The 21,627-nt window shown below is 44.2% G+C and overlaps 1 protein-coding gene across 3 annotated transcripts in view; it reads right to left on the bottom strand.

Moving 5' to 3' along the window:
• LOC138487944 (calcium/calmodulin-dependent protein kinase kinase 1-like) overlaps nt 1-21,627 on the bottom strand; it is a 1,547,719-nt gene that overhangs the window by 624,672 nt on the left and 901,420 nt on the right. For all 3 annotated transcript variants that reach the window (XM_069614593.1, XM_069614594.1, XM_069614595.1), the window contains one exon: nt 16,355-16,443. In XM_069614593.1, coding sequence (XP_069470694.1) covers nt 16,355-16,443 — 89 coding nt within the window. The remainder of the gene's footprint in view (nt 1-16,354; nt 16,444-21,627) is intronic.

The following is a 21,627-nucleotide window of genomic DNA, read 5'->3' as shown; positions in this document are numbered from 1 at the left end:
GCAAGACTTGTCCTTGGCCTTAAGCCCAGGCATCGTATCTTCCAGAACTGAATTCTCTGCACTGGCTCCCAGTGGGTGTGAGGATTAAGTTCAAAACCCTCTGCATTGTCCACAAGGCCTTCTGGGGCCTGGGCCCTCAATACCTTCAACTCTCTCTTCCTAAATATCTTCCTTCTCGAGCTCTTCGCTCATCCGTCTCCAACTTCCTCAGGGTCAGTCGTCAACAAGTTGGTGGTAGATCTCTTTCTTCGGCTGGGACCTCCCTCTGGAACAGCCTCCCTGCCTCCCTGAAACTTGAGAACCATCTCCGGTTCTGGAAGCACCTCAAGACCTTCCTCTTTGCTTCTGCTTTCTCCCCTCCTCCCCCCTGCTGAACTCCTGTCTGAAACTGCACTGGATACCTGGCCAAACTCTGATCTTGGGCACAGGTCCCCTCCCCCGCCAGTTGCACACCTGCACTGCCTCCCTGGCAACTGCCGCACTTGGGTCTGTATCCCTATAGTCCCCTATCAGCACTTGACACCTGATGTCTGCACTTACCCTTGCACTTGCCACCAGCTGGCCGTACTTCTCTTGTTTTTATATTCAATTTATCCCATGTATTACACTGTCCCCACCTCCCCTCCCACCCGGCACTTTGCCCCTTCCCCTGCACTTGCACGATATGAATGACACTTGGCCTGGTAGGATAGTTGTCTCTGTCTTCCCTCTGCCCTCCCCCTTGCTGCGTCGCGCATTGAAACACTTGTGTATAGGCGCGCTATAAATGCGATATCATATCATATACAAATAAATCTTTTGACTTATGAGAAATATGCATTAAAGAAACATCCTTATTATCATCATTGTATACAACACACTTAAAATGCAATAAACCATTAACGGAAAGGTTGACCCATTGTCATTTGCCTCTACCTAAAATCAAAACTAAGACTGATCAACCTTCTTCAAGAAATCAAAGTCACTTTAGAAAACAACTATCTGGCTCACCAAATCATGATAGGCAATCTCAGATCATGCTAGGCACTCTAGCACCTGCCTCACAAAATCATGATAGGCAAACTCATAGCTCAGAAAGGGCCTCCATAGTGGTTAACATAAATTGTTTACACAATTAGAAGGTGCTGTACCAGACTCAATAGCATTGACTTGCAGCCTGGACTTTTAGAAAAAAACTCTAATGTACTTCATCGCAACATGGAAAAGCAAATCTCGTCGCTTGCATTTCACTTAATAGAAACGTGTTTATATTGCACTGTGCATTATAGCAAGGAGGCCTGCATTCCACTCAACATTAAACTGTTTTCATCACAATGTGTAGGAGGCCTGGTCTGCGGCTCAGATCACAGGCCATATTAAGCATGGCTAATATGGGCAGACATAGAAAATACATGTCACCAGCGGAGCACCAGACAGAATGTTTCTTCAGAGAGGTGGACAGAGGGACCAGCAAATCACCAGCAAGCATGCTTCTTTAGAGAGAGAGAGAGAGAGAGAGAGAGAGAGAGAGAGAGAGAGAGAGAGAGAGAGGGGCAGAGGACCAGCCAGCATGCTTCACAAAAGAGAACGCATGCCGCTACATTTCAGAGAGACAGTCAAGAAGCACTCAACCATCCTCCTTTTGGGGCAGAGCCAACTGCCAGCCGGAAAACAAAAGTGACGCATCGGATCTCAATTTTGCATTTTTCAAATATTTATTCCAAGTTCATGAAACCATATAGACTAGGAATCACAAAAATATTTAAAAATAAAAATGCTAAATATTAAAAAATCACTATAAATGATCATCTAGCCATTTTATTAGTATGCTAAACCATTATAAAAAAACGAATTAATTTCATGTCACATACATTAGTTAAGTTAAACGATTTTTTCTAAGCAGTCCAAACCATTTCCTATCATACATTTCAACATTGTTATAACTGTTGCCACCAGCAGTCAATCAGCCTGGTTACAGGGGTGATCTATCATATCCGCATTGCAGCTGGTTTACCAGCAACTCGTGTTGCAGGTTCTTTTCAGTGGTCTGATCACCAAGTCACTCTACTATTCCCCATGGCTGTGTTCAAGCGAACTGGAGGTAACAGTACTCCAAGTTCAGGTGCAAAGGTATCAAACAGTGCATGGCTACCAGGAAGTCTGCAACGTACCGGTTCAACTGCAGGGGGCCAAGACAGACTTGGCAGAGTGATTAGCTCTGGGTCACATAAAAAAGCCAATGGGTATATCACCAAGTGGCCATTTTATCCCAATGACTCTATGAAAGGCCATTGTGAGGTCAGCAAACACCAAATATACAGGTTGAGCCAATAGGGCAAGAGTCAAACAGTTGGAAAGGATCGACAATTTGGAAAACAACCTGGATTAGAGAACAGAGAGATTATTATTTGAAGGAGCAGTCTGTCATGTGCAAAAAAGTACATTTTTACCCGCCGGATCCAATAGGGCTGTCATCCTATAATTACATGGTGCATTGCGTAGCCTTATTAATATACAGGTAAGCAGTACACCCCTGCATGCATTTGGAAAATCAACCCCATTACAAATATTCCCAGGCGGGGGGAGCAAAAAGGCAGCCAACCATTCTGGATCAACCTCCAGGGAACATGTTAGAGACAGCTTTTCCTCTTTTAGCCAAAGCCATAGCTCAGTTCATGTCTATGCATTAGGAAGAGCCCCAATCTATTCAAGATGTTTCCTATGAAAAGTTTAGAGCTCAATATTTGCTCCCACTAACAATGTCCCTGCATATACTAGGCCCCTAACATGGTAAACAGACTTTCTAGAGTGTGTTAATGCAATTTTAAGAAAGACATTAAAAGAGTGCCATACATTTCACTGTTCCCCTTACGCCCTTTTTAAGGTGAACTTTTAACTGTATGTTACACAAGACTAAAGATTGTGGTCCAAGCCTCTGAACCCATCCCACGTCTGGGACTGCCCAAGTTCCTCTGGGCAGGGAATGTTCTCTGGCCGTCAGGTCTGGGCCTTCCCTTGGGTAGTGGAGTCACGACTGATTCCCATATGGCTGGTCATGTTCTGTAATGGTGCAGAAGGGTTAAAAAACAATGGAATAAAATGCCACTCGAATTCCCAGTGTGTTGGCTCAAGCCATACCTTTCATCGTTTTTTGGATTTCCGTCGAGAAAGCCTGCAAATCACCCCCAAAGTTATTCACGAGAGAGGTGTGCAACCCCAGCCAACCACTTAATTCCAAAAACCAGCAGAGCCAAGGCCAACCTGCTTACTTTCAAAGACAAGCTTGGCCTTAATTCCCGATTTCAGAGACGCGCAACCTCTGCCAACATGCTTCATTCCAAAGAGGAACATGTCCTTACCACTCACTTAATTTCAGAGGAATAAGAAACCCGAGCCAGCATGCTTTACTCCTCGGGAGAGTACAACCTCAGACATTCACCTTTATTCCAGAGCCAATGTTAACCATGGCTCATTCTAGAAGACAGTAGATTCCAGGCACACAACTTAATTCTGAAAGGTCCGATGGAGTCCCAGCCAACAAACTTCATTCCACATAGGCCAGCAGTGACACAGATAAACAACTTCATTTTAGAAATGACAGCAAAGCCCCAGTGAACCAGCTTCACCCTAAAAGGGCCATTAGTGACGCAGCTAACCAGCATCATTCTAAAAATGCCGGCAGAGCCACAGCAAGCTAGCTTCGCCCCCAGAAGGGCCAGTAAGGACGCAGCTAACTAGCTTCCTTCTAAAAATGCCAGCAGAGCCACAGCTAACCAGTTTCATCCTTAAAGGGCCAGCGGTGACATAGCTAGCCAACTTCATTCTAGAACCTCCAGTAGAACTCCAGCTAACCAGCTTCACCCTAAAAGGGCCAGTAGTGACTCAGCTAACCAGCTTCATTCTGCAAATGCCAGTAGAGATCCAGCTAACCAGTTTCAACATGAAAGGGCCAGTGGTGACACAGCTAGTCAGCTTCTTTCTAAAATCTCCAGCAACCCCCAGCTAACCAGCTTCACCCTAAAAGGGTCAGTAGTGACACAGCTAACTGGCTTCATTCTAGAAATGCCAGCGCAGCCCCAGCTAACCAGCTTCACTCTAAAAGGGCCAGTGGTGACATGGCTAGCCAGCTTCATTTTAGAAACTCCAGCAAAGTCCTAGCTAACCAGTTTCACACGAAAAGTGCCAGTAATGATGCAGCTAACTGGCTTCACTCTAGAAATGCCATCAGAGACCCAGCTAACCAGCTTCATCCTAAAAGGGCCAGTGGCGACTCAGCTAACCAGTTTCATCCTAAAAGGGCCTGTGGTGACTCAGCTAACCAGCTTCATCCTAAAATGGCCAGTGGTGACTCAGCTAACCAGCTTCACCATAAAATGGCCAGTGGTGACTCAGCTAACCAGCTTCATTATGCAAACACCAGCAGAGCCCCATTTAACCAGCTTCAACCTGAAGGGCCAGTGGTGACACAGCTAGCCAGCTTCATTCTAGAAATTCGAGTAGGGCCCTACCTTACCAGCTTCACTCTAAAAGGACCAGTGGTGACACAGCTAGCCAGCTTCATTCTCAAATGCCAGCAAAGCCCAAACTAACCAGCTTCACCCCAAAAGGACTAGCTAGCGGTGACTCGGCAATGTTGCATTATAATATACTTCATAACAGTGCATTTTTCCAATCCTGTTAGTAGTTTTTTTAAACCTAACATTCGGCTGAGCCTTTGGCTCCCCAGATATTTTGCACTACGAATCCCATGGTCCCTCACAGTTGACAGTACCTGTCAGGGCTATTGGGAGTTGTAGTCCAAAACATCTGGAGATCCAAAGGATCAGCCGAATGTTATGTTTCATGAAAGCTACTAACAGGTTACGAGAAATGCAGCGTTAGGCATTAGATCCTAACGCAACATTGCCTCCACAAATCTAAATGCTATATTTTTGAAACACGCCTTCTTTTAAGTGGGTAGCCTGTTACAGCCGAAGACCCCCGGTGCAAGTCTCACAGCCCATCAGTTTTCTCACGAATAGACTGCTAGCAATGTCACAGGGATGTACTACACACACACACAACATGCATTCAGCCCATCAAAGATTGCGATGGCACCGCCCCACCCAAACACTTTCGCCTGATAGTCCAGTTCCGGTGCGAGTCGCGCCTAACATAATAACATGTTGTTGACACTAGCCGTGTTTTTCCTCTTTCAAGGGTGCTTTCCCGTAAGGAATTTACTGCTTGGATTATGCAGAAAATAAAAGGTCAGATTAATAAAAACCCAAATAACAAAGACCAACATAGTAACGGAAGGCGGCCTGACCGCTGCCAAGTCCGGAAATGGTGCATGTGAGGCGGTGCACTGTGTCGCAATAAGGAAGAGCGTTGCCTTTGCAACCGCACGCATGACTGCAAAGCATGACTGCAAGCAACGCGCGCGAGTAAGCCATTCATGGGGGAGTTACAGTAATGGGGGACCTGTTACATGTGGTTATGCTGATTCAAGCACATAGGGTATTTAGTTTATGGTAAAGCTTACAGTGGCATCCTGGGAGCCGGGTGACAGTGCCCATGTAGAGGCCCGGGAGGATAGCTCAGCGGCAACGTGCTCGCCTTGGAAGCAAAACGACAAGAAGCAACGCAGGTTCGATCCCAGGGCCACGCTTAGAAACCTCTGAGTATTTAAATACGCAACTAAGACAAAACAAAAAAAAAACGATTACAGAAATAGGTCACGATAGAGTCTCCACCGACCCCGTGGTGGCACAGGGCGTAGTTCACAGTTGGCTCGGATGCATCGCAGCCTGAAACCTTTCCCGTCTCTTCTCACATTTCAGCTGGTGTGAACGCTCAGCGTGAATGCTGCTAATCGCCCGCTTAAATGAGCTAAATGCTTGCTAAACACATCTGTTCAGCTATAAAACCCGCGAATATCCCCACTGTAATAGTGGGATTCCCACACACGTGTGGCGAAGTGCACAGGGTTCTACTTCAGGATCACCAAACCCCTAAAGGTAAAAAAAAAAGTAACAGGAAAAAAAGAAGTCGCTGGAGCCCTTTACTAAAATCTAGATAGGAATGGCTGAAAACATCAATTTTCCTAGTATAAAAAGGGGCACACTGGGATGGAATGTTTGGTCAACTTAGACTACCTTTTAGGGTGGGGATAAACATTTCTGCGCAGGGTTTTGCCATAACCAGCACATATTTTTCAAGTACTTATAGTTACAGATAATACTAGGTGGAAAATTGGATAGACATGTATTCGCCCAGTCAAACCCGATTCTTATAAATGGTTAGAGCACAGGAATGATTTGCATAACTTTTCACAATTGCACTAGGCCTTATAATAGTGAAATAGAACAGAAGGGGAAAAAAAGGAAAAGAATGGGAGAAAGAAACACCCAGCCAGCCATTTCTTAGGAACAGCTCTTGCAGCCCAACTAGGTGTATGTATGAGGGACCATTGAAATATATGATCCATACCGAGAGAACCATTTACGACCTCTAGAACCCCCCAACATTAGACACGTGACATGTGCGGCCCCGCGTGTACAAGTTCCCACTGATGGGTTTGTTTTCTGAATGCTCTACAAGATCAAAGAATTTGCCTGCATTTCAGTCGGTGCAGCTTTTGTACACTTAGACCAGAAAGAGGGCTGGATTGAGTCACAAGTCTGTGCCACTCCCCTGGGCAATGGGATGAGCACTGCAGTGACTCTAGGTGCCCGTATTCCGGCTCCCATGGAGGCTGCTGCTGTGCGGCCATGTCCAGGGCACCCACCTTACACAGTTGGCAGCAGATTTCTGGCAGGCTATGCATAGGCCGCGTCCCTAATCGTCCTGCTCTCGGCTGTGTCTTTCCGCACTGGCGGTGGCTCTGGACTTCAGAGGTGGCTAGTTCTGTTTCAAGGGGGTATGCGTCTCTGTCCAGAGTGGAACCACATGTGCCCATTGTGCAATGGTGCATTTGCCTGGAATATAACATGTGAGATGGTTGGAGAGGTACAGTGTTTTCATGTGAATGCAATTGCCATGTGTGGGTGGTTTAGTTGGTAAGCGTATTGTGTGCTGGAACGTAACTTGAGAGTTAGTGCCTGGCATGGTTTGTGGAGTCTGCTATGAGTGTTTGGGCATCAGCCACCTCCTGGTGATGATGCACCTGTGGTGGCCTGATCGTGAGACTTCACCCTGGGCAACATGGCAGGCTGGTATCCCATGCAGCAGACTGTGTGCGGCATCTGGCCGTGAATGAGAGCGGGGAAATCTGGGAAGGCATGCAATGGATCGGGAAGCCTTGGGAACCGTGTCAACAGTGAAATGATCTTCCAGGTGAGGACTCTCAGATGAGACACCCAGGAGTAAGACTCCCAAAGAACACCTAGAAGCAATGTTCAGTGGTCAGTCACTGAGGATCCAATAACAGCAGGAGACCAGGGGGCGAGGTTACTGTCGGACAGGTAAGACTAGATCCCAGCGGGTAGAATCACAGCAGGACACTAGGAGTTAAGTCACAGGTGGGATAAGGGGGTCAAATTACAGTGGGATCGCTTGTGTAGGGAGCCCATTACCTGTGGATGATGGCCGCTATGCCAGGACCTTGATTATCTAGTCCCAAATGTGGGAAACCAATATCATTTTGATAAACTTTGCATTGAAAATAGAAACATGAAGTGAGCCTGATCAAGCATAATGTGTTTTTCATGACTATGCACTTTCTACACCATATACCCATAAACCATCCGAAATTGAGGCAGAGCTCAGGTCACGGTTAAGTCACCAAGATAGTCTGTCCAAATCAGACGAGCTTTGCATCATGAAAAAAATGGACTTGACATTGCAATTCAGTAAATATGGCGTCTTTGTGTAGAAACGTGTTATTGGGCCCTTGATGTGCAAAAGTTACCATCCGCAGAGAATCAGCTTCACTGAACCAAAGCCTGGCTTTACGTTAGTCAAGCTCAATACTTACAACATCCAATCTCACCTAATACTGCCCTGCCATTACTACCCAGAATCCATACTGAGAACTGTCAGAGGGTTTCCCTTACATTTCCGCTTCTGTCAGTCTTCACAACAGAATTTCTGAATTTTCATTATATTTCAATCCACTTTAGCCCGAACGCTAGCTTTGAGACTTATCTCTTTGCTCCTAAATCTTATTTTAAATTGAGTTTGAGAGTATAGTGAAGGATACAGATGAGTAAGTGGCAACGTTCCTCCTTGGCAGAAGGTTCGAGCATGGTCACAGTTTACCCAAAGCACATTCGCATGCTATAGGAGTGTACGTTCTAAACAACCAACAACCCTTAATATGTGTTTCTAACACCTTGAATGGCTCAGCAAGAGCAGTGTTAGAGGGTGCGGGAATCTCACATTCAAACCTCCTCCTGCTTAGGAAACTTAGTTACTCAAGCCAGTTCCTCTTTTGCAATCGCCAGCTCCCACTGAACGTAAAAACAAAACAAAAGAAGTGTGAGCGCCAACCAGACCCTATTTCAATAAGTGTTTGCTATCAATGCAGACAGATTTATAAAATAGAGTAGATTGGACAAACATAAAGCAGGGCTACAAATGGAGAAAAAGAGCTTTAAAAAGTCACAGAAAGTCGTTCGTATTCAAGTTTTAATTGTGTACCAGAGCAAAAAACGTGCCTTCAAAGGCACCAACGCCCTCTTAAAAAGTGCAGTTACCGATTAGAAAAAAATAAGCAATTACTTACATTTTCCTCTACCTCTGGTGTCTCCAAATTCCAGCTCTGAAGATGTTTTGGACTACTACTCCCATGATCCCTCACCATTAACTATCCTGACCAAGTCTGATGAAAGTTCTAGTCCAAAATCTCTATGGAACCATACGTGGCAGACCCTGCCTTCCCATTTCAAATTGGCATTATAGTGACCTCATAAGGAATATTTCTGAATTTCAGGAATATTTTGCTAATCAACACTTTTGTGACTTGGGTGCATTTTTCTAATAACCGCGAAGAGACAATAAAAATTGCAACAGTGCGCTTTATAAAACCCAACATAATCTAACTTCTAGAACGAGACTCATATGCAGAGCTCAGGGTACTTCTGCTCTGCACACATCCGCACAACATTTAAGCTATCTTGCATGTTTCCTCTCTTCCATGCAACCTCACCTATCCTCCGTGGTTTCACATCTGCCAAAGCGCCTGGAGAGGAGGCAAATGGCAGTGGTGCGCTATATGAAACCCAATACAACCTAACTCCTAGAAACAGACTCACATGCAAAGTTCAGGGTACTTCCGCTCTGCACACATCTAAGCTATCTTGCATTTTCCCTCTTTTCCCTGCAACCTCACCCATCCTCCTCAGTTCCATATCTGTCAATGGTAGCAGTGCGCATTATAAATCCCAGTAATTTAACAGGACATATGTGAATCGCTCAGTGAAATGCAGCCGAGTGCTTTATGGGTGCAAGGTTTCCTAGTGTGAATGGTCCCTTGTGTGCCTAACTACTCAGTGATGTTCGCATTGAATGCGCCGCCTGCTGCATTTCCGCATAATTAGGCAATATCATATTTCTATCACTTTTTGTACAACTTTGTCAAATTGATTCTTCTTCGCAGAGTGTCTAAATCAAGGTCCTTAATTCTGAAATACAATCAGATAACAGTGTCCCAAAACATCTGTCCTATTAACCTTACACGAAGTTCTAAATGTACACGAGCCTCCGCGTGCTGGAAACACGTGGAAGGGAGATGTGCTTTAATTACTTGCAAGTTCGTGTACTGGCCTCTCACCCTGGCCGCCATTAGCAGCGACAAGCTCCGAGTAGCGTGAAAAACATGGCAGCTTCTGCAAACCGTGCTGCTCCAAGTCTGCCCTTAAGAGCCGGCCTTTCCCCGGGGATCAAGCGCGCTTCTAAGCGCAGGCGTCTGCCGTGAATCAAGCAGATGCCACAAGAGCAGAACTGAACGCCCACCTCAACGAAGACGTGGGATAGCAAAGACAAAATATACATTCCTAGAAGGTCTCCTTTCCTTTACAGTCATGTTGTGATGACTGTCCAGATGTGAGTGATGTCCGCAGTTTGGACTGTCCTGTGGGGGTGCTGTCCAGAACATGTGGGGCTTTACTAATGTTGTGTGGGCTTGCACTGGCATTGCATGGCCTGCCCTGGTGTGATTCATTTCAACCGTGTTTTGAAGGTTTTTTCCAACTTTGTATGTTGCATACAGTGACCGTGCTCGGGCAAAGATCCTGTGCAGAGGATGCGGGGGCATTCAGTGTGGGTGTGCGCGTTGTGTGTGGTGTGTTGCATGTGTGTGCATGTGTACACTGTGATTGCTCACATCATGAAAGGCCTCACAATCTCACCTGTCTTCTGAAGAGCTTTCAATTACATTTATTGTATGAAGTCCCCACTATGAGGCCTAAACTGATATGGTGGCGCCTGTCTTGAAGTTTGAAGGTAAGCTCCTTTCCTGTCCCATCCATCCTTCACTCTGCCCTGGGGCAAATTGCTCTTTCCTTTCATTAAGAGATGCCATTCCTCTTTTAATTAAGACCTGTTATCTCTCTTGGCAGGGAGAAGGAACATTTTGGTGCTTTGGTCAGAGAGTGATGGCTCATTCTGTGCATCAACTTGTAGCTCCTATAATTTTATCTTGTTACGTGACCAATGCCTGGGCTTGTGCTTCTTGGCACAAGCCTAGGCATTGGTCACAAAAACCTGGTTTCAGGGGAGTCGTAACCAGGTAACCAGGGGAGTCGTAACCAGGTTTTGTGTTCCTAACCATAGGGGCACAAAACCTGGTTACAGGGGAGTCGTGCGTGCATTGATCGACAGTGGTTTATCCCTGGTTTGGAAGACATTATTCATTCATTCCTTTTGTCATTTGTTATAGCGCCTTTCACAATAATTATGGTCCCAACGTGCTTTTGATTGAACACACTTGGGGGACCAGAGTCTAAAAATGTGGGAGAATTTGGGATGGGTGGTGGGGCTGTGTTTAAGAAGACAGATTGTTAGTTATGTGGGAAGCTACAGTTCGAATTGTTGTTGTTAAAAGTAGCTTCATTCTTATAGCAGAGGTGATGTGCAATAGTGATTGTTTTATATGTGAGTGGAGGGTGTGTGGAAGTGAGCCAGTACCTTTCACTAAGTTGCAATGGTGTGGTGTGCGAGAGGAGAAAAGGGTTAGCTGTACAAACAACATCAACTTCCTGGGTTCCATCTATGAACAAAGAGCAGTGCTACCTTTCACAGTCGATCTAAGTGCCAGATGAATGCATAATACCTTACACAATTAAGCTGAATTCACTATCTGGCTGACTTACACAGATGAGCTAACGCAAGGTAAGGCTACCATGCATAATTACACAATAAAGCTAAATGTGAGATACGGTTGACTAACAGAAATGGGCTAAAAGCAAGGTAAGGCTACCATGCACAATTAGGCTAAATGCAAGCTATGGCTGACGGACACAGATGGGCTAAAATCAAGGAAGTGATCTGATCAAATAAATCCAAGATATGGCTGGCTAACACAGATGGGCTGAACACAAGAATGTGAGCTTATCAAATAAGATCACAGCAGACAAGACACTGGACTAATGTCAAGTGTCAGCCCATTGTAAGACACTAACTGCTTCCCGTCAAATCTGATATCTTACCTATTGTATGTTCTTTTGCGATCAAAAGAGCATTGTTCTTCCCCAATTCTAAAAAAAATCTATAAATATCAGAAACAATTGCAGAAGTGTCTGTTGAGGTGATATAAGACCCATTCAGGACCCATTTATGTAGGTACATTTTATTATTTATTCATTTACAGAGAAGAACAATGCTCTTTTGATCATGGTGATGAAGTTGAAGACATTCACGAGAGCAGTTTCTGTGGAGTGACAGGAGTGGAAACCTTCTTGTAGGGGGCCGTGAAGGTTGTGCATGTCTAAGAAATGTGTAAGATGGTTGAACATAGCCCTTTAGTGCAGAATGAGAGACACAGGGCAAACTGTAGTGGGTAGGTTCTGGTCAGCCCCTTGTTTTTTTAGGAGAGGGATGACCGTGACTGTTTTGAAAACAGATGGAAATCAAGTGGAGTCAAAGGGCAAGTTGAAGAGTTCAGCAAGGTTGCAGTCCACTATATGCTTGACTAGCTATGGAACAAGTGGGTCTGATGGGGCACAAGAGAGGTAAGCCTTCATCAGTAGAGATATGACTGTGTCAGTATTAGTGTGGCTAAAGTGGGAGATGGAGGCAGAGGATGATGCTAGAGTCAGCAGAATGTAGAATATAGGAGGAGGGAGTGCGAGGAAGGTCAGGAGAGAGTCTCATTTTTGAAATGGCTGCAGAGACGTATTCAGCTAGATTATTAGCTGTGAGAGTGGAGTTGATAGTCATAGGTTAAGGAGTGAGTTTAGGGTGACCTGTAGCCAGTGAGGATACTTAAGTGTGAGTCAATGAGGGTGACATAGAATTCCCTTTTTGCTCTAACAAGGGAGGACTTGAGAGTGTTCAGGCCAGAAAGGTGGAGTTGCAGGTCCTCATGCATGTGGGTACACCCTCATTTGAGCAGCAGCCGACAAATGTGTGTGCAGAGAGATCGTATGAATGGGTTGACCTATGGCTGAGGATGCTGAGATTTGGTGGGGGGAGTTAGTAGTGGGAAATGAGAGGAGAAACAGTCATATATTAGGGATTGGAAGTCGGAGAAGGCAGTGATGGTGTAAGGTGCAACAGGTGTGAAAGAGGAGAGTGAGAACCTTAGGCCAGAGCAAGGGAGGAATGGAAGAAGGTTTACATTTCCTTTTAGTAATAGGCAAGGCAAGTGGTGACACAGAAGGTGGAAAGGAGATGGTGTTGGAAACTATGGAGTGGCTGACAGAGAGGTGGAGATGAATATGAGATCCAAATGTTTACCCCCCAGTGTGCAATGGTAGGTTTGGGATAGAGTGGAGGGCGTGGTAATTAAGAAAAGACAAAAGTTCAGAGAAGAGGTTGGGGAGGGAAGTTAAAGTCTCCTATCAGAACAAGGCGATGTTTAGGGAAAAGTAAATGATGGAGTTGCCCAAATTCTTCAAAGAATGGTCCAGTGGGACCAGGAAGGTGATAAATGGAGATGATGTGAACAAAGTCAGGCAGAGCAATAGTAGAGCTGGAGAATTCAGAAGAGGAAGGAGAGGACGGGGCATTGGAGATTTGTGAAGCGTTGAGAAGAACTGCCAGTCAGACGAGGAGAGTGAATGAAGGATAGTTTCTAGTAGTGTAGGGCCATCAGGGTGGAGTGTAAGATAGAGTAATCCAGGTTTCTGTGATAGCAAGGAGATGGGTGATAAAGGAGGTTTTGTTGCATACAAAGTGAGCTTCCTAGAGTGCAATGTTCAGCTGATGCAGTAAGGAAGAGTAAAGAAGTTGAGTCTCAGAGGAAGAGAGGCGGGCTAGAAAGGCGTGTCAGCAGATTTGATTGATTTTGATGCATTTATATGGCACACTTGATGGACCAACCAGCACCTAGGCGCAGATTATAGCATTGTCAACCCACTGACTTAAGTTAAACTAGAAAGAAAAGAAAAGGAGATGGAGTAGTGGAAGTTTTGGGAAATGTATGGAGGGGATAGGAAAGGAGGAAGTTGTAGCATGATTGGAGAACGCGTAGGGAGAGGTAAGTAGGAGCAGCAGCAGGAATAGCAGGAGAAGTAGGCGCAAATGCGTTATAGGTGAGAACTGGAGTGTGGAGAGACAAAACAGTAATTTGAAACCTATGGGTATTTGCAGGTGCAGCAGGGTAGAAGGCAAAAGCAAAGGCTCATGAGCATAGAGGCAAAGAGGCTGGTCAATGACTGGTCTTCTCCAGTTACTGTTTCTCCCTTACCTGGGATGCCTGGACTGGACGCCCCTAGGAAGTTCAGATGTGATGACATTGTCGAGTTTAGCCATGCTCCCCCAACACCAGGCTACATGCTCAAATGCTGCACACTTTCTGCTCAAGTGCTATACTTCCACCCATAGAAGGGTGGCCTATTAGCTCAAAAAGTCACCGGGTCAGATTACTGGAGCAACTGACCCAGCCCATCGTGCTTGAACACCTAACAAATACCATATCTTGCCCATAAGGCTTTCGCATGACAGACACAGGTCTAGGAGGTTCCACTAGGCACAACGTAAGTGCAATGCACAGTGGGGCCCAATACTTCTTTCAGCCAGCCCCCTATGTCCCAAGAAAGGTCAAATGAAGATCTGTGTTGACCTATCGAGGGAGAGGGGGGGAAGGGGAGAAGGGGAGAAGGGGAGAAGGGGAGAGGGGGAGAGGAGGAGAGGGGAGAGAGGAGGAGAGAGAGGGAGAGGGGGAGGGAGAGGGAGAGAGAGAGAGAGAGAGGGAGAGAGAGAGAGAGAGAGAGAGAGAGAGAGAGAGAAAACGGGATCTGTCAGAGGAGACCAATGGTGGAAGGTGGGGAAGTGTGGCAACAGTGAGAGGCGGTAAGAGAGGACAGAAAAGCAAGGGAATTAAGTCCCCATGTCGGTCTCTGGCATGACCACTGGCCCAACTCTCCATCTTTTAGGTTTGTATACTGCTAGCCACATATATAGCAAGTATCCAATCAACAATGTCTCCTTTACTTTTCCCTGCAAGCCTAGCCAATAGAATCCTGCAGGCCTAGCCAATAGAATGAGCTGACCCGGCCCCCTATTCACCAAAACCAGCACATATCTTGATTAAAACCATACGTAAAAGAAAGGGCTAGTGACGAATGAACAATTGAAATATGCCACTGCCGACATCAAAAGGCAGTGACAACTTTAGCCAGCAGGTTACAGTGGAAGGCGCATAACCCAGACATCATGCACACATGTAGGTGCATGGAGACGCAGTGGAAGAGTGTCATTACCAATCAGGGACCCCCGAGGAAGGGGAGCACAGGTTAGGACTCCCTAAACTCAGTCCAAAAGGCCCAATGTGATAGTCGGAATCTGCCCCTGGCCTCCACCTTCACTGCTTCAATGATATGTTCGGATCAGTTGCACCCGCAGCAGCATGCCAATAGGGGGTGCACTGCTGCTGTTGCTCCTCGATCTGAATGAAGAGGGTTTTGGCTTTTAAGCTACAACTCTACCATTATTTACTTAAAATACTAGTGACAAAGAAGGTTTATGTTACAATACAGCACACGTTTTTATTTAAAAAAAAGTTTTTCCTCACATAAAAATACTTAATTGAAAATCATTAGTTTGCTTGCAAATAATTTATTTTACTCCCAATATCCAAAATTGCACCACAAACCCGGTGCAATTTACTGAGGTTACCAATAGGACCGGTAGATTATTTTTGTATTACAGTAGATATTGTGAATGTACTGTTTAATATTTTTAAAATCGGCACCTAGAGAATAAAGGGAGTTATATAACAACAACAAAATCAGGCAATTCTGTTGATTGCTTTTGCTCCAGGTGAGAGGCCAAGTGACTGGGCTTAAAAGCACCCTCTGAGAAAACGATGTGTCAGATAATGGAACCAAAGGCATATACACACGCACATTAACAATTGGTCATTTCTGTGGGAGGCCCTCTACCGAATGGGTGCCATTCAGCACCCATTCGTCGTACAAAGGAGGGTGGACCCAAAATCGATGGCCATCAAAATGTCAGGTTCATTGTGAATGGTTTTACTCGATTAGAACAGAGCTTTAATGGCGGCCAAACGGTAAGAAAGAGGTCACCGCATCAGCTGCTTGGAAACCGCTTACCGTCAATCTTATTCCAAAGGTTAAACACTCAACAACAAAAAAACCAACTAGAGGAAGCAGACAGCTGAGTTTTAAAAAACGATCCACCACACAATTCTTTTCCCCCCAGTCACTTTATACAGTGGAACCTTTGTTATCCGGCTCCATTAATCAGGAGGCTCTATTAACCGGCACCCATATTGGTCTAAAATCCGCTTTAACTAATTTTAGAGGCTGCATTACAGATATTTCGGATAGCAGAGTGCAGTAAGCGCAGCTAACTTTGTCTTGTTCCGTTTTCTGTGTCTATGACGTCTGGAATGCCAACATGTATTTATAGGGCACCATTTGGGCACCACTGTTGCCAGAAAACAGAGATTTTACTGAATTACATTTCTTATTAAACGGGTATACAACGCAAGTAGATTTTCTGTACTGCCTGACAGTGCTTCCCAAAAGCTGCTCCTCTGGTTCCCTTAATGGCGGTGCACGCGAACGCGTGTGTATGTGCGCGCTACCACAGCTATGGCTTCTTCGCTGATAGGGATGAACCAGCTCTCATAAATTGCCGATTAGATTTCATTTGAATTTTGCAATCGATAGCACACCTGGGGCTGTGTGATAATCTTGCAAAGAGCTGTAGGAGAGGGGATGCACAGCGCACACATTCATCATTGTTTGCCTGCGGTACTCACAGTACTCGATGCCCAGGACAATGTCTCGCAGATAAACCCGAGCTTCCTCCTCCGTGAAGATCTGCTCGCTTGGCACTTCCATGACAGGCCTGCAAAAGATCAAAGAAAGGCACCTTGAAAATAATGGAGCCTCATTGGTTGTCTACAAGCCCTCGCGCAAGGCATTTCTTTCAAGGTAATGCACAGCCTCTCCGCTTCATGTCTTTTGATCAGAAGGAGTCATCTCGGATATCAGATCAGATGTAACCAATTTTACTGTTTTGGGACAAACCATTTTTCCCCAGGCATGTGTATTCCTCCCGTAGTCATTAAATGATGCCAACTCTAGTATCTGGAAAATTGAATGATCAAGTACTGGCCCACAAAGAGCTACATGATCCGGAAAGAAAAATGGCAGAGCGTACCATGCTTTCATAAAGTGCAATAATTGGTATAAATTATGTTTTCTGGTTGAACAAGAGCCACGTGCCTTTTGGAGTACACAGTTTTTACAAACAACTCAGACGTTCAAATGCAAACAGAAAAAAACACTGATTCTGCAGAATAATTGGTATGATTATCTTTAGGTATCTGAAACCCAGTGCTGTGAATGCCCCTACCCACCATGTCCCAGAATGTGGTCTTACTAATGGCAATCACGAAGGTGGGGCTCATCCCCAAGGAAGTCGGTGACTCATGGGGACATGGAATATCCAATGGCCTTCTATGATGCCTTTTGGAATAATGCCCTCACAATGTGCCCCTTTGACTTACACCACCCTGGCTTCGAAGGGATACCCCCTTCCTTTAGCCTGCTTACCCACCTCCTGTCCGTTCCTCAGACCCCTTCACCATTTTGCCGTTGTCCGCCACAGCGTCGTCCTTTGACAGAGGGCCTTTTTCAGAAGGTATTTTTGAGGAATACATTTACATATGTCACTCACAGCCCCCCTACGCCCACTGCATTGAAGTCATGAATAGATGAGGTTCAAACCCAGGAATCTATGAGGAATTTATAATACCTAAAGTAGCATGAATATTAGTGAAAATAGTGAAAAGTAGGTCATACAAGAATGGTCTCAGAGAAAGAGAAGGTGGGTGGGGGGTAAAGTGCGCTTGGGCACCGGGAAATCCCACGGAATTTAAAGTGTCTCTAATATTGGGAAATTAAGTCTATAATCTAAGCATACTTTGGGTTATTTGTTTTGCACAATTAGTTATAATTAAAAAAGTTAAGTAGTTAATTTCGTTATTTTTACTTCCTTATGAATTTTGCAAATTGTAATGTCTGCATTAATTACAATGTTACATTCATATCTGTCCGCTCAACATTTTCAGCAGAATATTTTCAGGCGGGGGTAATTAGTCCTGAGGTATTATTGCTTATAGTGGAAATCTTCTGCTAGGGTATTTAGGGTAATGCCCGGTGAGGAGCTCTGACATAAAATCAATGTTTTTCTACTGCCAGTGCTTTATGTGGGATCAGGGGTCAAGTCCTAATAAAAAAGTGGGCGGACTCATTAACATACCAATTGAATGTGGCATCACCAGAAATTAGCATATCAAGGTGCCCTCTGAAATAAGTAGGGGGAGCGCCGGTGGGACTCATAAAAAAAGTGACTCCGTCCACTCACGTGTACCCTCGACTTGAGCCCTGTGCGGCATGCGAAATCGAGGGGGGGGCTCTGAAAGGAAGCCTGGCCTAAAGGGTGCGTGTCTTAATGGAGCGTCATTGTAGCTTAGGTAAGGGCCACATCCCGTCTCTCATTTGGTTCCTTAATGCTGGCACCAACCTCCCACTAGGTGTCCCTTTAATTAAAGGGATAAAGCGATCACCTCTCATACCAGGTGTGAGGGGGATGATCGTTGCATCCCTTCGTTAAAGAGATGCCTGTTGGGGGTCGGTACCATAATTAAGGAACAAAGGCAGAGGGGAGGTACAAGACAGGGTATTTATTTCTAAAGTCTGAAGCTCTCTTGCATGCAGGAGAAATCAGACCCGGCCTACATGGTTTCTCCAGTATTTGCGAGAGACTTCAGACAGTAGAAAAAAATGCCATGGCTTGTATCAGCCTGATTATCTCAAGCTGCCCCTCTCAGGAGAGAACTGAAAGCTCCGCCTTCTACCCGACTACAGCATATTTGATTTTTTTCCTTACATTGCTTCATGCTTAGGCCTTTTCTTTCTGAGCAATTGATGCTTCCTTTGGGGAAAAAATATCTGCTCTTCAACTTCTTTCGTGGTACAGCTTTGATCTAATTTTGTTTTCTCTTTATATTTTTGTTGCATCATTTTCAAACTCCATGCTCAACGAAGCAGTTTTGCATCTGCTCTGTGGCCAAGTGAGTATGATTGTACTAATGAAGCGTAACTGCTCTCTGAAACGAGAAGTACAGCTGATCCTGTGCTCTGCGGAAATTGATGGACCTCTGCCTACAGCTCTGTTTCCAGTATCTGCTTCTTTGAGGGAGGCAGGCTTTCCTTGAATTCCCCAGGGTGATCAGAGTGATGGAGTTCAAAGACACCCTTCACTGCCACATGTCAGCCATGCAGCTGGGTTGCAAACAGTGGAACTTTGGTTTAACATAATATAAGAAACACAGGGTTCATGCATTCCATCAGCTGGATGCAAATGGCGCAGAAGGGAGAGGTTAGTAGGCCACCTTAGTGTCCTAGGATCATTATGCATGTGATGTACATTAAATGCATGTGCTTGTTTTGTTCCCATCCCGCCTCGCTAGGAACAGTGCTTTCCCCCTTTTTTATTTTATTGATTTGGTTGGAAAGTGCATCCTTTCAAGCGAATACATGATCATTACAATATCATAGATGTACATGTACACATACATAAGGAGAGACATAAATATACATAAAATAGTTCAAAATACATAATATATTTAAAGTTACAATTATAAAAAGGTGCATGATTTGTCATTTTACAGATAATTGAAATCATTGAGTTGTCAAACCCAGAATTTCCAGGCGTTAGTATTCTGTAATCCTTACATAATTGTTGTAAATACAATTTCCTTAATGCAAGGAGTGCTGGGCAGTATACCAGTAAATGTTTTATCGTTTCCAACACCTTTTTACGAGCGGCATACTCTTTCACTAACGGTTGCGTTTGCTCTAGAACCCAAAAGGTCTCGAGTGGGCCACAGACTTAATCTTAATCTTAAAAACATAATCCTGTATCTAGTGTCAGGGAATTTTATCATCCAGGGTTCTAGACAATTCAACGGTTTTAAGAAAGGAACTCCCAATTGAAAGCTGTTATACCTTTGCCACAATTCCCATTTTATCCGTCAGTCATACCAACACAATTTGGTTTTAGCTTTCATCAGGTTATTTATCAGCATATCTAATGATATGTCTGCTGCTTCCATGTATTGGGGTGCATGTAGCATCCACGGTTTCTGTGACTTATCTAGAGAAGAGGTCAACATTGCGGCTATAACAGATAAAAGATACTTTGCAGTTGGGTCGGCACAGCATTTTCTATATAAAGTTAATATTTTCCACACAATAATGATGTTCAAAGAGAGCAGCCCTAACTCATATCTTACAATTGCCATCAGCTGACTAGATGGTAGCATCAACATTTTCTTCCAAAATGACCCTTCAAGTCTTGTCCAATATAACACACCTTGGTACAATCGTGTCTCTGCCCCGTACATCACAATCGGCACTGTTTTCTGACTATAATAAGTTATTAATGGTTTATAGGTAAATGTACCATATTTTTGGTCTATCACTCTCTCCAGTGATACAGCTGTCTGGATTTTCATCTTTAGATCAAAATGGTATGGGAGGTCAACCACACTATTATTCATGTTAAGCCCAAGATAGCGGTACTCATCTACTAGGGCAACAGGGCTGTTACATATCATCCATTTTAACAATGGTCTTTCCTTCTTGCACTTATTTGGTTTAAAAATCATCACCTTAGTTTTTTCAAAATTGATAAATAAAAAAATAACATGTTTGCATAATATTCTAGAGCAGTTAACAGACCTTGTAAGCCTATAGGGGTTTTAAAGATTAAAACCAAATAAATGGCGTGTAAGAGCCATGGTATCTTCACTGACCCTAAGTTGGGTGTATCTGATACCATCTTTTAAAAATCTGTATTGATATCGACAATAATAAAGTTAAAAAGAGTTGCAGCTAGAATACAGCCCTGTTTCAGCCCTCTATATGTCTTAATTGATTGAGAGAGTAGGCCATCCTGGGTTAGGTGAATTTGCACAGAAGTAATAGTATACAATTGTGTTAGCAGTGCTTGAATATAATTGGGACACTTTGCCTCTTCAAGCTTCGCAAACAACAATTCTTTAGAAATAGAATCAAAAGCAATTCTAAGGTCAAAGAAGGCCATGTAAACAGATTGCCCGGTTAGCAGGCTTCGACGCTTGATTAAAGATAATGCTAAAAGTTTACCAAAGTACCAAGGCCTGCTATGAAACCAGTTTGGAAAATGTCAGTCAGTTGCATGGTATTTACGTAGAATTTAAAATCTCTCAATGTAAGTCACGCAAATATTTTACTAGGGACGTCCAATAACGCAATCAGTCGATAATTCTGAGGGAGGTCACACTCTCCTTTTTTGAAAATCAGGATTATTATTGGTTTGTTCCAAGTAGGAGGTATCTGCTTTGTTTTTATTATATCTTTAAAGAGGTCAAGCAAAATTTGAGCACAGGCTTCCGGATAATCTTTTAACATTAGGTTCTTGAGTCCATCTGGGCCTGAGCTCTCAACCCGCTCAATTTAGCTATTAGCAGTAAAATATCAACCTTTTCAAATAGGATTGTCTCTTCAGACGTCTAAGGTTGAGGAGCTAGATTATGTTGTTGCTCTTGACGTTCATAAACCTGGTCAAAATATAAATCCAGGTCACTTCTTGCACAGCGTTAATCTGAAATGGCAATTGGTTATATTGACCAGCATTTTTTAACATCACCCAAATGTGTCCAGTATTCTTGGATACTATAGCTCTCAACATACATTCACCATCTTGTTGCAAAGACTGTGCTCGATGGGACTTGCACCAATTTCAATATTTTATCTTACATTTCTATATCATGGGCAGCCTTAAGGCTATGTTTCGCTGGGCTACTGCTCTGATGTCTTTTCAAAGCTGTATTTTCTTATCACGTACAATGTGATCAAAAGAATATTTATGTTTATAGCATACATTTGGGTTTTGGGATTTTTGCATTTTTAATAAACTTATAATCGCCACATATTTACCTTCTGTTTCAACTAAATACCCGTTAATTATCATATTTGG

This window comes from Ambystoma mexicanum, chromosome 9 (genome assembly GCF_040938575.1).
Source record: "Ambystoma mexicanum isolate Mex_15411 chromosome 9, UKY_AmexF1_1, whole genome shotgun sequence".
In the NCBI taxonomy this organism is placed as follows: domain Eukaryota; kingdom Metazoa; phylum Chordata; class Amphibia; order Caudata; family Ambystomatidae; genus Ambystoma; species Ambystoma mexicanum.
Note: the sequence above shows the minus strand (reverse complement) of the source record. Positions and strands in the feature narration are given on the sequence as shown.